Source organism: Leuresthes tenuis, unplaced genomic scaffold, assembly GCF_036924035.1.
Source record: "Leuresthes tenuis unplaced genomic scaffold, fLeuTen1.0.hap1 SCAF_21, whole genome shotgun sequence".
Taxonomy (NCBI): domain Eukaryota; kingdom Metazoa; phylum Chordata; class Actinopteri; order Atheriniformes; family Atherinopsidae; genus Leuresthes; species Leuresthes tenuis.
Window position 1 is genome coordinate 24845359 of NW_027325375.1, and position 17705 is coordinate 24863063.

At 39.2% G+C, this 17705-nt stretch overlaps 1 protein-coding gene across 3 annotated transcripts in view; it reads right to left on the reverse strand.

Annotated features, from left to right (window-relative positions):
* The window catches only part of specc1 (sperm antigen with calponin homology and coiled-coil domains 1), a 66521-nt gene that overhangs the window by 2109 nt on the left and 46707 nt on the right, over window positions 1–17705 (reverse strand). For all 3 annotated transcript variants that reach the window (XM_072375676.1, XM_072375677.1, XM_072375678.1), the window contains 2 exons: window positions 6421–6537; window positions 4028–4087 (listed from right to left, as the gene is read on the reverse strand). In XM_072375676.1, the coding sequence (XP_072231777.1) occupies window positions 4028–4087; window positions 6421–6537 (177 nt within the window). The remainder of the gene's footprint in view (window positions 1–4027; window positions 4088–6420; window positions 6538–17705) is intronic.

Here is a 17705-nt window from a genome sequence, read left to right on the forward strand (position 1 = left end):
TGCTTGAATTCATACACCTGTGGCCATGGAAGTGATTGGAACACCTGAATTTAATTATTTGGATGGGTGAGTGAATATTTTGGCAATATAGTATGTGGGACCATGTCAGAGAGACACAATGCAGAATCCCACCCTCTTATCTTATTTTTTCCCAATGATTGAAACAGTTTACAAAATGTAGATCATGTACATCACCTTCAAATTTGAGTGCCTGCAAGGTATTTACATCTTCTTGTAGTGAGCGTGAGAACCCTGAGAACAGACTGTTCCTGAGAACACTTGTGTTTATTCACTGAGCTGTAGAGGATATTTGAATTAATTAAATATATGCAGCTCTCGCTTGTCCAACATTGTTCAAGGAAAAAAAATCTGATGAGATGAGCTGAGAAGAAATATGGTGTTGTTTACTCTATTTGCTCCTGGGAAGTAACAGGCGCGGTGTGACAACAAGTTCATGTTTTGTTTGGTGTGAAAGATGAACTTTTGGGTGAAATGCATCTCCAATGAAGATATCAATATTATTTTTCCACATTTTGTTGTGTTTCAGACTCATATTTCCATAAGGTCTAGAACTTTCCACAGACCTATAAGACAGGGATGTGTTGACACAAATCTCAGGAAGGATGCAAGAAAAACCAAAAGCACTACAGCATCTGTCTTTCTATAATGGAAGATGATTTGAAGAATCCACTGAGGATTTATTGAATGAGATCCAGTAATAGAGATGGGAAAACCAAGAAATACAACCATCACTGAAGCCTCACAGATGATACCTCTATGGTAGACAGGTCATACAGAAGTCATTCCTCCCCAAAATGAACATGGCAGGCTGAATGATCAGACCATGAGAAACAAAATCCTCTGAACTGATGAAGCAAAGTTCAAATATTTGGCCACAATGCCCAGTGGTGTTTTTGTGTGTGTGTGTGCGTGTGTGTGTGTGTGTGTGTGTGTGTCTGTGGTGGAAACCAGGCACTGAGCATCACCTCGTTAATAACAGCACCTTCAAACATGGTGAGCTGAGTTTGAATGGTTCTCTCTGAGTCCAAACAGATGGAAAGAAAGGTCCAGAGAAATATATCCAGAGCGAAAACCTTTTCCAGAGTGCTCAGAATAAGAATAATTCAACCAAGCAACAACCCAAACCAACACAGGCGTGGCTTCAGGAAAACTGGGATCCAGGCACAGTCTGTACCTGGACCCGGCAGAACATCTCCAGGGGGGCCTGAAACTGGCTGTGAACTGACGTTCCCCATCCAGTCTGGCTAAGTCTGAATGGAAATATTTTCCAAATTAATGTTTTTTTAAAGCTTTTCAGATCGTTTGAAGAAAAACCCAGAGGGGGTCAGCGCTGTCACAGGTGCATTAATAGAGTTGAATGGTTTGAACACATCCGTTAACAAGATACTTCTTATTTTTGTTCTTTCACAAAACACTCCAAAACATGTTTGTTGATTTTCAATTTTGTAGTATTTTGTTTAAACTGGTAAAAACTGGTAAAAAAAATCCATTTCAGGGTGAGTCTGAAACAACAAAAAGTGGAAAACTCTAAATGGGTGTAAAATTTTCAGCTGGCACTCTATGTCATTAATATGGGGTGATATCTCTTGGGGTAATATAAAAACTGTATGGAAAAAATGGAATCTACAGTATTATGAATGTCAGGTCATCTGTGTGCAGTTGCTGTGGTACTGACGAGTCACACAGAGGACCGCAGTCTGTCGTAACACGACCCCCATCAAGCTGCTTCCGTTGATTCAGATTTCTACAGAAGCCTCAGAGAAGCCATGAGGTCATGAGGTCACAGCCTCCAGGAGGAGATGCTTTTCTCGGACATATGTAAAGCTTTTTTTTTTGTGAAAATTGAGAAAACATGAGCCAAACAATATTATGAAGTTTGTTGGTCCAGACCCATGAGAGTCAGTGGTGGAGGGGTCAGTGTGATGTTTTTGATAAGTGTTTTTGAGTCATGGACATGGGAACAATTCTGTCAAATCTAATCTTGCAACCACAGGAACGACGTAATGGAGAATTAATCAGAGGCCAAAATGTGAACTTTGGTTTCAGTGCAACTTTTAAATTAAATTTACTTTTAGTGTAGTCAAGATTCCAGATATGGAGCAAATGGGCTGTTAGGTTGTTGCGGTTTGTGCATTTTTACAGTCAAATCAAGGAAAATATTTTTATTGGATAGTCCAAGTCATCTGCTTCTGATATCACATCCCTCAAATCGTGAAGCTGTCATCACAGATAAATATGTTTAACATGAGGAGACATGGTGCACGCATGTGGGTTTAACCTGTCAGATACTGTTTTTGTATGCACATCAACCGGACAAATAGGTCTAGAAAACTTAATTCCCAGTGGCTTCAGAACTCAGGTCATTCCAGTAAATCCAGTCCGTTTTATAAGTTTGTCCAGGAAGGAATGCTCTTGGCGAGGTCAGCACTAAGCTGTTAAATGTCCACATTCTCATTGTGTTCTTACATAGTGAATGAAAGCATACAAACAAAGGTCCGGTGTGAGTGTGATAGGGTGTGGTCTTTTAAGTGCCCACCGCTGCTGACTTCTACCACCTGTAAGATGTGGTGAGGTGAGGATGTGTGAAAGTTTAATGACATTTAAAAACATTCAGGTCAGCACGGTGACAAGCACAGCCGGGTTGAGCTCCGGTTACAGATTGACCTAGTCATTTAACTGGACCACTGTCCTCTTCCTAGAATACACACACACGGGAGGAGAATCAAGTTATTTACTGAAGTATGTCCAATGCTGTGAGACTGTGGTCTGCTGCTTCTAACTTTCTCTGTGGGAGATCACGGTTCATGCAAGTGTAGCAGAATTCACAGCACAGACGTGGTCTTTAAGTCACTTTAATGGTGATTTTGATTGATGACACTGTGGTGTCAAGCAACAATCTGGAAATGCTTTATGTGACTGTGAGCTGATTTTCAAGCATAATTTCTGACCTGTTAGGCTGCTTTTTTTTTTTTTTTAGCCCATTTAGACAAAAGAAAGTAAAAAAATATGAATAAGAGGATCTTTATTGGGAATTCAGCTGTACTAAAACACACTTGCAGTTAAAAAATATGCAAAAAGATAGAACTTCAGAGCATGTGTGGAGCACCTAGACCCATTTAAGTATAGTTGAGGAATGATTTGTGCAACCACATTATCTGCTTGTTTTAGTTCAGTTTTGAGAAGCTCGATCTTGTATAATCTTAGTCGGACTTTAATGTTTACTTGCATGCATTCTAAAATGTCCACTTTTAGTTGGACTGCCACAAGAATTCATTTTTTCTAGTGTCATGTAAGCATGCTTACTGTCATTGCAAAGCTGGTTACATATAATTAAATACAGCATTACAGATACATTAGCATGGCTGTAAACTTATTACAGTCTGATTTTGTGCAGATTAACCAACAACAGTATTGATCAGCAAGCTTTAGAGAAACATTAGTTACACCTTTGGACAAGGTAAAGCCAGCAATCATCCTACTTTGGATTATGGCCCAGCCAAGCAGTTTATTCTAGATTTGTCACTGTAAATTTCATTGTACTGCCCCACTGAAAATAAATACAGAGCTGACTTTGTTTATGTGGGAGAAGGAGGGAGGGATTCTGTTGCTCACAGTCTAAATATTGTGATGCAGCTGGTTGTTCCTCTTTTCTGAAATGGGCCAGCAAAGATTTTCAGAAATCAGCTAAAATCAAGGTTGAACTATATTTGAATGATACACATATTGGAAAAGTTTTTCTCTTGCCAAAAAAGAAGATTTTTAAGGAGCAGTGCTGGAACATGGACATGAGACTTTCAGTAGTAACATATCAGACAAAATATCAGGAGGAAAAATGGTCTAATAAAATGGTTGGGGGGCATTTCTGTTCTAAAGCTTCATACCCTGAATTTTTGGCAAAATCAAAGCTTATCATTTCCACTTTGTCTAATCAGAGTCATCTATGTGTGTGTGTGTGTGTGTGCGTGCGTGTGTGAGCGTGTGTGAGGTTTGTGGTAGCTCAACTCACCAGTGAGGGTTTGATGCCAATGCTCTCAGCGGCCTGGAAAGCTAGGGTCAGATTCTGGACCTGGATAAAAAACAAACCGCCGGGTGGTGAGATTGATGTGAAAGCCTCTGCACTCCTTCGTTCTGCAGCGCCACACAAGGAGGTTCACACAAGAACAATAAGCTCACAAATACATAAATAAACCTGACAGGCACCCAAGAGACAATTTATAAATATTCAAGCATTTGCTTGTTTACATGAGCATCTCAGTGCATTACATTCACCAGTATGTGTGTGGGAAGTGTAAAGCTACAATCTGTACATCTAATGTCCTGCTAATTTAACTTAGATCTCCTTATAAATATGTGTAGTTTTTCTTCAGCCATCTCTCCACAGAAAATTAAGTCTAATAATTCACATTTGATCTTTTTGCTGATGGTAATTGTGAATTTGGGAGTACAGTTCCTTGTTTGCCCGTCACAACAGCAGCAAGAACTCCTGGTACATCTTTCCTCTTTCACTTAAAATATAAGTAGCCCTATAGTGCTGTTTTCTTAAAAACATCTATGATAAAGGGCGAAGGAGGATCACTCAGCAAGAGATATTAAAGCCAACACACGTCTACTGAATTATTCAGAGAGATGTGCCGTGCAGTGTCTCCGTCATCAGCTTGATGTTACACATTCACACTGACATGAGTGCGTGCACCCATACCCACGTGAGTAATTTATCACGTAGGATGTGTCAGGCCTGGACGAAGGTGTTTATCTTTTGTTGTAATGTTGGAGCAAGGTGTAGGACCTGCAGTCCTCAGAGAGAAAACATATTGTTTGCTACGTCACTGCATATACTGACGGCTTTTCCACATTACAGAGCTGTCATCACTGAGCTACAGTTTCTACCCTGTGCTCAGGATCCCTTATAGTAAGACCACACAAATGGGTTATTCATAATTCATCTTCGTATTGTATGTCAATACTGTGTGGACAATATGGAAGACTTATAAAATGTATACAACTACATAATAGATGTCTGTAATGCCTACAGGGCAATAAAAGCATTTTATTTCCCTCTTGGCAACCATCCCTCATATATATATAGCGTATAAGCAGACTATTTTCACTGTTGACGGTCTCATGTTTTCCACAAATGAATATATGAGCCCTTTTTTCATGATGCACTTCTGCAAGTGTGAGTTGGAGGAGACCAACGAGAGGCTGAATATGCACTTTGGCTGCTCTGCTGCTCGTAAGAGACATTATTCATAAGATGAATTTGAAATAGGTAAATCGCTCGCTGACTCTGAGCAGAAATTCAGTGTGCTGATGTAAACTGACAATAAGGCAAGGAAATGCTTACATATAGAGGTGCATGTCTATGTGAACCATGAGCCAGTGATAAGAGGAAGATTTAACTAAGCCTGCATTTTAGGTAAAGGTGTCAGCAAGTGAGAAATAGGGCTGAATGTGCCAACTTCCTGTCCTCCTTTATCCAAATGTTACACTCAGCCTGTGCCACTCACACTTTGATTAAAAATGCTTTCAGGTTGCAACTGTAAGAAAACAAAAACAACATTTTCTTACCAAAAGGATAATTCTAAGTGATGAGAGCTCATTATTTGAGTTCCAATAGGAACAAAGTAATTTTGTATACCGTAAATCTCTCTCATATTGTATCACTTATGTAACTTCAGTGAGGAGAGAATGCATTTAAGGTTAAAAGTAGAGGAATTCCAAGTAAGCGTCACCGGTCCCTTGTGCATAATTACGAGCCAATTAAAACGCTTTTAACAACTGCACGTGCTTCCTGTTGCAATGCAAACGTCAGTCTAGAGTGTATAGAGGATGCGCGCGCTTGACAGTTGCCACATCTGGTTTCAATCAGGCCAAAATTGCGGACTCTAGGGGAAGCAAATCCAATCCCAAACCTCGATTTCCTCACGTCCGTACAGTGTTTGAAGCTGTGTATTTGTTTACTGTTGCTCTAAGTCAGTGGTCTTCAATGCTGGGCCTGAGGACAAGAACGCTGCTGATTCCCATTCTGAAATGAGAGGAGAAGCTAGGTGCTTTAAATGTGATAAACGTTGATTTCCTAACAGTTTAGGCTGCTTAGTTGGCCATGATTACGCACTGATGAAACACTGACCTACTTGTTGTGTGGAGCAGTTCTGTAAAGTTGGGACACTGTGTTAAAGGTGCAATGGTTTGCAACTCATTTAAACCCTGATATTAATGTAAAATAATACAAAAATAACAACTGATTTAACCTAATTTTTTTCAATTCTCCGCAAACCACGTTTTATCCGTTGATAGATCTTGAGTGTGGACAGGACAGCATTTTGTTTTCATTTTTTTTGGAGGCAGGGCTGCTCCTCACAGTGTAAATGTGTCTTCTGTCTTCCTGCAGTTTTCTACCTTATCTTGACTGATGAGTTCCTGGTAAGGGATGTGGGCAGGAAGATATGTGTGCAATAGGGCACAGAAAGCCAGGCCATCACTCCAGCTGCTGCTGAAATTGGTCACATCAATATTCTGCAGAAAGAGAACAGAAAAAGGGTAGAAAATCCATGAACACTGCATGATGTCACAAACAACCCAATGTAGGCATCACACACAGTAAAGTGAATGAGCTTAAAGTGCCCACAACTTGAATGAGAGCGCTAACAGCCTTTTGGCAGCACGGACAGGACATGAAAAAAACCTATTAAGTCATAGAACCACAGAAAACAACATGGAAATTAAAATTTAATGCTATTATGTCCTGCTCTATGTCTTTTAGGGTCCATTTATGCCTGCTCATGTTTCCATCAGTGGATGTTAAGTGGATCTTCTCCTAGAGTCCCTTTAAAGCTTCGATGAGGTCTCTGATCTCCCCTCTGGGTGAAGAACGTGCACAGCGGCACATCTAGTCTCTTGTGTTTTTGTTTGTGCAATTTGCAGAGAATTGTCACCTCACACATGGTGTATACAGTGTATTCTGGGTCTGAAAAGAGTTGAGAAGTTTGGAGGAAAGACTTCCTGCAGGCCATTGTTCGGAGGCTGCACACTCCCCGTTGGATAGATAAGTTGTTTACGGGGTCTTCCTGTTTCATCCCTCTCATGAGGTTTGGGAACTAGTCTCACAGCAAAGGAGGCTCTCCTCCTTACATTCCTGAGACCAGTTCACTGGCTATGTCCACATTTTGGGTTACTGTGACTGCATGTAACATTTAGCACAAACATCTGAGGATTGGAGAAATGGCAGTAGGATGCAGGCATTTGGTCAAAAACATTAAATATTGCTTAATGTCGCCTAATGTTCCATTTATTTAGAGGGATGTTGGTTTCACTCAGGCTTTGAGTTGAGTTTGGTTTTCAAATGTTGTTGTAGTAAAAAACTTGTGATAACGTTATCAGAATTCAAAAAGCATAAAACAACAATAAAGCTGATCATGAAGATTTTTAGCCTGGACATATATGAGTATCTAATTAAGATGAATATTAGGGTTAAAATATTGAATTAAACTGATTTTATTGTATTCATGTTTTAAATGTGTCATTTTCCTTTTATTAAGTTTGAGTAGTTTTATGTTTACTCTTGTTTCTTACAATTTTTCACTTTTTTCATTTTTATTTATCATTACTTTTAGAAATATTTGAGTCCTTGTACCAATTTGGTTTAGTGCTTTTATTATCAGACAGTCATATCAAGTTGTCTGTCTGTAAAGCACTTAAAAATACTGTAAGTGACATGAAAGGTACCATAAAGAAAGATATGTTTTTGTATTTGGGATAAAGCACCTCATTACATATCTTTGGGCACATCTGTTTGTCTGCACACAAAGTCTCAGCTCCGGTGAGATGCTAAAGACGTGACACGCTGCTGTGTATTTGTTTACTGTTGCTCTAAGCCAGTGGTCTTCAATACTGGGCCTGAGGACAAGAACGCTGCTGATTTTCATTCTGAAAATCTAATCAGCGGCTGATCCATATATGTGACGCCAGGTGAATGCAATTAACTGCCTGACAGGACAGAAAAACAACACAACTCCGGGTCCTAAGGACAAAAATTTAAAATCACTAAGCCACTGCAGTAATGAATATCCCCTGAGCCCCTAAGAATTGTTGACAAATTTCTGGTTGCTTTCGCTTGTCTGGATACCTGTTATCTGAACTTAAAATCAGGAGAAGTTTTGAAGTGAGAAACTAAAAAAACATAAAGTGAAACTGTGCCACATCATTTGCTGCTGTAATGTTGTCACACTGATGACATGCTGCGGCTGGTATGGTTACTGCTATTCAGTAGAAGTGGTAGAAGACCTCTAATCCATAACTATTATCATACACCTCATCTCCTCCCTCACCCCCAAAACACACTGCTATTAATTCTAGTTCTCTTAGCGAGATGAGACATGAAAAGCTCTTTAAACGCGTTCAGTTCAGTTCGACAACATCTCAGAGCACTTTAAGGATAGTTTAATGGTAAATATGTAGTTCTCCATGCCATATTTCCAGTAAAATTAATAAAAATAATAAATACATATTGTATAAGTGTTGCATTTCTCGATACTCACAGAACTATTAAAATTAGATTAGTTTCAGCCTGAACCTTCAACATATTTTAACCAAAAAGTGAAGACATTGATTCAGTAAGCTTCTGCTTGGAAAAATTTAATCTGTGTATGATTTGAAACTTTTTAAACACTGAAATGCACTATTTTTTTCTAGCATTTTTTCAGATCAAGTCAAGGAAAAACATTAAATCACTGTGTAATTTGCTGTTGTAAAACAAGTGCCAGCACAAGTCTAGATATGCAAATGCTTGCAGAGCCTAATGAGCTGTTAGATCTGTCTGATTGACAGGAAACATGGATTCAACAGGAAAGCTGTCAGTGGAAACAATGGAAAGGATTATGTGCTGTGTCTAAAATTTGGAGCAAATACAAACAAAATGGTAAGATTGTAAAAGGGAAACATGCAGGTCGAATAAGCAAGATGTTGAAGTGTCAGGACAGAAAACTGTCAGGTTCGATGGTGCAGGAAGGGAGGACCCAGATGCAGACATCTCAAGGTAATAAGATTTATTAACAAAGAAACGAGGAGCAAGAACAAAAGGCGTGGCTAAGCCGGATATCAAAAGGGCTTAACAGTAGTAAAACAAAACAAGACTATGGCTAACAAGACTATAAACAAACTGTGGCTATGGTGGCAAAATCTTATTTTAACAACGTGGCGGGAGCGTGGAAGGGAAAGTGACGATTCAACAATGAGCGAGGGGAACCAGGAAACTATATGCTGCGGGGAAGTGATTGGTGCTGATGTGCAGCTGTGAAACGGAAAACAGGTGACTAGAGTGAAACTAAGTGGCAGGGGAAAAACATGACAAGAAATGAATCTAGAAACCTGAAAACATGAAGAGAACCTGAAACATAACAAAGAACCTGAAAACAAGAATATTAAAACATAAACCGTGACAAAACTCAAAGCAAAATGACTGAAAATAGCCCGTAACAACAAAAGAAATTAAAAACAAGAGGGCAGAAACAGAAGTCAATGATTGCGACATAACTATAAGAAATCAGCTGAAGGAAATGGGATTTAAACTGAGAAAATCCAAATATAAACCCGCTAACACCTAAAGAGAAGAAAACAAGGTTCCAGAAGCAGTGATGGACTGTGGATGATTGGATTAAAGTGAGATTCAGTGATGAATCACCATGCTGGAACTTTAGTTTGAAACATGAAACATATAAAGATGAGTTTCTGAAGGAAAAAAGAACATTTCCACAATCATTGATGAAATGGGGTTGATGTCAGGTAAGGACCAGAGGAGATGCCAGTCATTATCTCAACAGTAAATATACAGGTGGACACTGAAATTGCAGAGACTTTTCTCATTCCATCAATCGAGAGGCTTGGTGATGCAGAGGTCATATTTCATGGTGATAATACATCTTACCAAAGAGCAAGGAGCATCATAACTTCTCATCGGGAAAGATAAATTAAATCAATGACATGGCCAGCAAACTGTCCGGATCTCAATCTGAGTTACAATTTATGGTGGAAGATGGAAAAAAAGGTCCATGACAAGACTTTATCCTGCAGAGCTGATCTGTCAGCTGCTTTACAAGAAAACTGAAACCTGACTGATGAAGAATATTGTTTTTCATCAGTGAGGTCCTCAAAGAAAAGCCAGATGTGGTACAACAAAGTACTGTGTTTTTATTTCCTTCTTAATGCATGACTTTACATTTTTTGTCCTCAGGTGAGTAATTCAATGTTTTTTTCAGCTTCAAAATTAAATAATGTTGTGTCATACCTGTGATTAGTTATTTTTATTTTAAATAAAGAAGATGAACGACCATCCCCCCAAAACAGTGGTGATTCCATATTTTATGTCACGGGTTGTAAAACATAGACTGTCATTTATTTAGAAAAGCAACGTTTTAAACAAATGGTGTACTGTTTGTTGAGGGTAAACAACATCTATACACGACTACCCAAAGTTCTTTCCACATTTTAAAGGCCCTTTTTAAACCAGTGGGAGGAAAAGTGAGATCTGCTGATAAGAAAGAGATGTTTTCATAGCTGTTTCCTCATGTTTGTTGTGTTGTGTTTTATATAAATTCATTCAGCAACATGTTTTGCTGTGAGGAACTACAGATAAAATGACTCGACCAACAAAATATGGCAGACATTTCTCTGATTCTATCTACAGCTTGCTACAGAGCAAAGCCACATTGTTTCACAGAGATCCAATGGAATGCATTGAAGGCCAGACATAATATATTTCATAAAATTATCTTGATCCCTTGATGATGAACATTATTATCTACTTAACATCAGTGAAGGAATGTTAGCATGGAGCTTCAGAGAGTCACAAGTATGACTGTGGACTGCATTAAAAAATGTAATTATTATATTTTTGATTACTATTAAAGTACAGTAAGTAGTTAAAGTCTAATCAGCATGTAGAATACATTAGCAGCTATACTTTACATTGCTGAGAGTGAGTGTGTCACTGCCTGTCTATTGTATGTGAAGGGCAGACATGGCCACTCATGTCAGCCCACATTCTTTTCATAACTTCCCCCTTCCCTCTCACAGCTGGCTCAGCAGCTCTGAACCTGTGTGATGTATGTGTAGACTGACACACACACACACAAACACACGTGTAGAGGGAGCAACAGGGGGTTAGTCATACTCCAGGACCAAGACAGACACCTACAAATAAGCTTACAATCGAGGGCAGTTTGTGTATGCTTGTAAGAGCGTGTCAAGGTGTGAGAGGGTGTGAGGAGAACCAATCCCAATGAGGGGACAGGGTTGGTGGATATGTTTGAATTCAGAGTGAGGTGGGGGCCCAAAGGGAGGGGTGTTGGAGCTTGATCAGGCATGAATGCTAAAACAGCAGAGGACAACAACAGCTCTCTGGGAGCTGGCTCAGAAAAGCAAACACAGCATCAAGCGACAGGAAGCGTCTCGCCCGGCACAAAAGGCAGAGCCGTCGCTTTTTGGGGCTCAGGGAAAGAGCGTATGAGAGAGAGGTATGGGTCTGTAGAGACAGGACAGCGCACTGAGCTGGAGCGTGCATGTAGTGCTGTGGTCCGCCGCCAAGCAGAAAAGTTTGATCAAATGTTGATGAGCAGATGATTTAAGCCCCCAATAATTAATAGAAAATTGGACAAAAACAACATTAAAACTAAAAAGTTGCCTCATTTTAAGAAAATACGCCAACTTTAACTGAATGCAAGCAACTTTTTGGGAAAAACAGCACAGTAAATCTTTTTTAACCAAGGTGCACAAGTGTTATAAAGTTTTTGATTTCTAGAAAGGAAACAGCTTATTCCCCAGAGCTGTTGCCTCCATCAAGCGGCCACCCCCAAACAAACAAACTGAAAATCTGAATCTGAAAAAAAAAATCAGAATAAATGCAATAACAAGGACGTAAACATTTTTTGAGTGCAATAGAAATAGTGCAATAATCACTACTTTAATGTGAAATGTGCAATATTATATTACAATACTGCATCAATGTTTACTTCCACCATATTCATAATTCCACCATTTTTAGAACTGTCTATATCTTTTTCTACTATATTTATAACTGGTTACTACTCAACACTTTATTTTATTCATCGTTGTTGTTTTGTCTGTTTTTCTTGAGTGCCAACAAATTTCTGTTGTAGGAATATAATGACAAATAGAAAATCCTTGAATCTTTGAATCCTTGAATCAGACCATAGTTGAGTTTTCCACTTCAGGCCATTTCAAATGAATGTTGGCCCAAAGAACAATAGGGGTGTTTTAGTCAGTGCAAGTCACAGGAGTTTTTTTTAGCTCATGCAGGGATATACCAGAGAATCATCCACTCGATGCTCATCTCTTGCTAGCAAAGATTTTCTGGATCCTCTCAGTACTTTAATGTTAACATAGTCTATAAATGACAAAATTCATTATCTTTTTTTTTTTAATTTTCTTTGAGAAGCACTAACCATAAACAGTGAAACTATCTGCCCACACAAGGTTCCACAAGGCAGTAAACCTTTCCACATCTTTACTTCTGAATAAGTGCCTCTCCTCTGGGATGTACTTTTTCCACCGCAGTCATGTCACTGACTTGTTGCATGTTAACCTAATTAGTCACGAGATGTTTCCCTGGTTGCCTTTTTACAATGGCTGGATGCCGTTCATACTGATTTGACCAAAATGGGTCAGAAACAATGCAGTAAACTGGACCAGTCACCTTACTGGATGAAATGTATCCCACAACACAAAGCATTGCAACAGTGACAAAACTGTGGACGTAGTAGAGGAAACCACAAAACGCTGTCCAACTTCCAAAGATACAGAATTACTCAAACTTGGGTTGACTGCAGTGAAGTAATGTTACAAAATGGTTGGTTTCCTCAAATTGTCATGTCAGCATCAACCACTAATCTCAGACGTAAATCATTTACAGTACTTCTCTTTTCCTTTAAGAAGATTTGACATATTAAGGGCTCCACTATTATGCTTTAAAACAACATAATAATAACATAATACAATAACCAAGTTTTCAGTTTTTGTCCTTTTTTACAAAAATGTGTTATTGCCATAAAAACACAACATGAGCATTCATTTTTCAACAGTCGATAAAATTTTTCAACTTCAAAAATTAACATGTTGTTTAAGCACCATTTTCAATTAATTATAGGAGTTTGATGACTTCTAATCTTTCCATTCGGTTTTTATTGATATTTTAGACAAAGCTCTATTTTTTTTCTGATTTACATTCGTAGTTCACAAAGTAAGCATGTGACTAACAATTATTGATTAAAAACTGATAGAATAGAATAGAAAATACTTTATTCATCCCTGTGTGGGAAATTCAAAGAGATGCAAATTGAGATGCTGCTACAAGTCAGTTTCAGCAATGTTCCTTGCATGAATAAATTAGACGATTCATCAGTCAATTAATTAAATTATCACTCTGTTAATCAATCAATCAGCTTTAGACATCTCCAATTTAGTCAAAGTGGACATTACAGAACAAGGTCATGTCACAACCAGCCTGAGCTGCAATCTCCCCACCTCCTTTTGCTGCTGATCATTGAGAAGTGATCACAGATGAGCTGCACCTGCACACAGACAGAGGCTCGACACTGCAGCAGAAGTTAAATGTGTTCTTTGCAGCTTTGTGTCAATGCCACTGTGGAGCAGTGTGTGACTGGATCTAATCTAAACAAAACTAAAGGAGCCCCGTGCTCCTTTAGATTGCTAAATGAAGAGGGTATTGGTGAGAATGTGTTTGCTGTAGAACAGGGTTCTCCTAAACCAACAGCCAAGGTGGCCTCTCAGTTTGGTGGTTTGAGAGCAGCATAAATGACTTTCATACAGTACTCACTGTCAGTCATACTTAAAGTAGAAAATGCCTTTTGAGCTTTTTCCTTTAAAACACATTGTAAAAGTAATATTTGTTTACTGTCTCATTTTAGCCAGCATCTTTTTCAGAGACTTTTGGTAGAAGCTTTAAGTTGGGGAAGCACCAAAATAATCACTGCCTGGAATCTGATGATCTGCACTGAGAAGGATAATTGAACCTTCCTTCCTTAATCTGATCTAATCTGCAATGTTCTTAACTTCACCTCTCTTCTTGTTGCTTTAGCTCAGCTTCACGTAGACAAACATTCAATCTCAACCTTTCCAGCTCAAGCTCTTGCTCTTTAAGTCGTTCCCCACACTCCAAAGTCTTCTTTCCTCTGCCCCTGTTTTGACTGTTCTTTTCAGTTCCACGTGGACACCAGTAAGTGGGGAGCTGGGGCTGTTCTGCTGCAGGTGGGGGAAGATGGGATGAACCACACTGTTAGTTTCTTTTCCAAGAGGTTCAGCTCTTACCAGTTGAACTATTCAAACTCATCAAATGATGGAAAAAGGGCCATTTAGGGGTTTACGAGGGGGCAGGTCGCCTATCGTTGTATACATGGACCATATTCCCCTCCCGTTCCTCCATTCACTTCAGAATCCAAACCAATATCTCATGAGACGGTGTCTTTTTTTTCAGCCGTATAACTTGGGTATTCACCATATACAAGAGGTGAAAACACATTTTCGCTGATACCTTATCAAGCACAATGCTCCTGTAATGTTATTTACTTGCTGTTTTTTTTTTTCTTCTTCCTCCTCTAAGTTTGATTCTTACAGGTACCAAAGTTGCTGAATTGGTAGAGGAAAGAAATAGTTGAACAGTACACTTAGCAGGTGCTGTTTCAGCCCTCTTTATTTACTTTTTAAAAAAATCTTTTTAATGGGGGGGGGGGGGGGGGGGGTATGATGGCCCACCATCTTCGTTCTTTTTCTTGCCCTGTTTTCCTTGGAAATTACCTGGGTTTACTGTAAATAACAGGCTGCACTTGAGAGGTGGGAGGAGTTAAGGTTTTAAAAACCAGCTCTTTCAGATCTTTCTCTGGGCAGCCTTCCTTCCTCTACATGGGTAAAACTGATTGATAATTTATTTGGGCATTCTCCACACACTCTTACAAGCATCCACTAATGCTGTACACTACTGATGTTCTACATTTCAATTAATCTGTCAAGAGCAATGACGGGCTAAACAGGGCAGCAGATGAGGCCACAGAGCAGGTTCAGAGACAGATCCTGTGTTCAGGAGGGTCACATATAATCAAATAGATCAAGAAAAAAGAAGCAGTCCTGCTTTTACTTCTTTACTTCTGTTGCATGTCTCCACCATAATAACTCAAGCAGTTTTGCAACCAGTTTTCTTCAGCCTATTTTATTTCCCCTGAGTGACATCCTGGATTTCTTTGACCTTTCTAAACTCTGTTGTCTAGGCTAATTAAAAAAAAGAAAAACGATATCTAGTGTAAGTGTATTTCTTAAAATGTCACAGTGTCCCTTAAATCAGGTATCTCGATATTTCCCCCTTTTGTTGCTGAGTATATTTAGCTGTACCTCTTGGTCAAACCAAGTGGATTTAATGACCACTAAACCCAACCGCTTATTAAAATATTCTCAGTATTGCTTTTTGAAAAGGCCAGACCTAAACATCGACCCAAACCTCGACCCAAACTCTTAAGCAAGTATGGATGATTGAAGGAAAAAATAATAGGGCACATTTCCATATTCCAGTCATTTTCAACTCTCAAGACACCAAGACAAGATTATGTATGATCTTGATCACAATAAGTCTTTTTCATCTGTAATCATTGATGAATTTTTCAATTGGTGGTCAACAACTAAAGTAATTAGGCAAGCTATGTTGATAACCAACCAAAAAGGGTATTTTTTCAGGTCACTTACCAACTTGAATAGTAAAGTGAGTATCTTTAAGTTGTCTTGTCTTGACATGTCTTGTTTAAGTAAGACTAAACAAGACATGTGACTGACATTTTATAGAGCAAACAACTCGTCAATTACTTGAGGAAATAATTACCAAATTAATCAACAATAAAAGTAAGGGTTAGTTTCAGCCCTGTTGTAACTCCCACATTATTAGGACTTTGTAATGTCTACTTTTTGAACTCCTATCCTCTTCCCGTCCTCGATGTCTGACCTCCATTCCACGCTCTCTTGGGGGTCCGTTCCTGTCCTTCAATAGCTTTGTGAGCATGTGTGTGTGAGTTTCCCAGATGAGGCCGGATAAGCTGTGCTCTTTCAGGCCCAGCTGAGCCTAATGTTCAGAGCCTTTGCTCATTGTTCCCATCTTGAGCAAACAGTCCATTTATTTTTGTTTGGCTTCTATGGTTAATTGAGAAAAAAAATGTAAAAAGTGTCCGGTGCTGTACTAAATTAAGACATCAAAGAGCTCGATAAATATACAGCTCAAAGCTAGACTGTTTGTCCAAGAAGCCAAATGCTCAAGAAAGATTTTGCTTATTGAACGTAGGCAAAAATGTCTAATATTTTAAAAGTACAAGCAGAAGGTTTGCCTTCTTGTTTTCACTTTGTCAGTCTCTGTGTGAGTGTCTCATGGCAGCTTCTGTTCCTGGAGACATGAGTTATGGATACATTGACGGGTGTTTATATATGTCTGTCTGAAGTCATTGTGGACAAATCATAATTAAGTCTGAGGCACACTTTATGCTTTATGCTGCATCACATTCTATTTGATTTTGAATTGCTTTTGTAATTCTCCATGTGAAAAATTTTATCTAGATAATTAATATAGATATATATATTTGGAGACACCTACAGCACTGTGGCAGGAACTACCAATTAGGCAGTTTTGGGTACCATGGCAGCTGTCGGTCTTTCTGTGTGGTTGTGGAGAGATCTTGTGATTGACATAGTGCTGCAGCACTTTGTAGTTGAGATCAAAATACTGAAAATTGTCATCCAACCCCTGCATACTGAGAGCTTATCTTTGCAAAGGGATTACATTAACGACGGCGCCAGAGTTCTCCCAACCACACCCATTTTTTGAGCTCCAGATGACGCCTTTAAAGTTTTTGCTATTGCAAAGCAAAAACTTGCAAAGCTGCAATGCTACAGTGTTGACAAAATCTGCCCACAGACAGACCACCTGCCAAACTATGACAAAGGCAAAACCACCACTTACAAGGTGAAAACCGTAACACCTACCATATCATAGCTGGCAGAAAGGCAGTCCAGATTGTTTTGCTGTAGCTTTTCAACCACAATACCCATTAAATAATATAAGGAGAAGGCGAACCGGAAAAAGTCACAAACAGAAACAGAAATCAGAAAAAAAGACAGTCCTGCACAGCAACATGTACTTCAGAGTCAGATCATACAAACTGCCTTGAAAACTCGAAGTAAATAAAGTACAAGTTATAAAAAAGTAGCCTCATGTTTCATGTGTGCATGCAATGCAAAGCTGACTTACAGAGAATCCCTTGTGAATACTAATTTCCTGTCAGAGACCCCATCAGTTTCTCCCACAGGGCAGAGTCAATCAGAGCCTGCTTTTAAGGTCTCCACTGATCGATCTGTGCTTCCCAGAATCTGACAATTGAGGTGACAGAGCCTGTCTGGACTCACATCTCATCCTCCCCCGAGAGTTTACCACAGGTCAGGCATTCAGCTGCTGGCAGAAGCTCCTCGTTCATGGGGTATGGATGCAATTAATGAATAAATACACTGTTCCTTCCTTCCCCTTCCTCAGGGGTTCAGAGGATCCTCTCCATGGTGATGGCATGCCCATTGTGTGTTTACATGCAAGCTATGTTTTCTCTATATTTCCCTCAAACCATATCAACAGT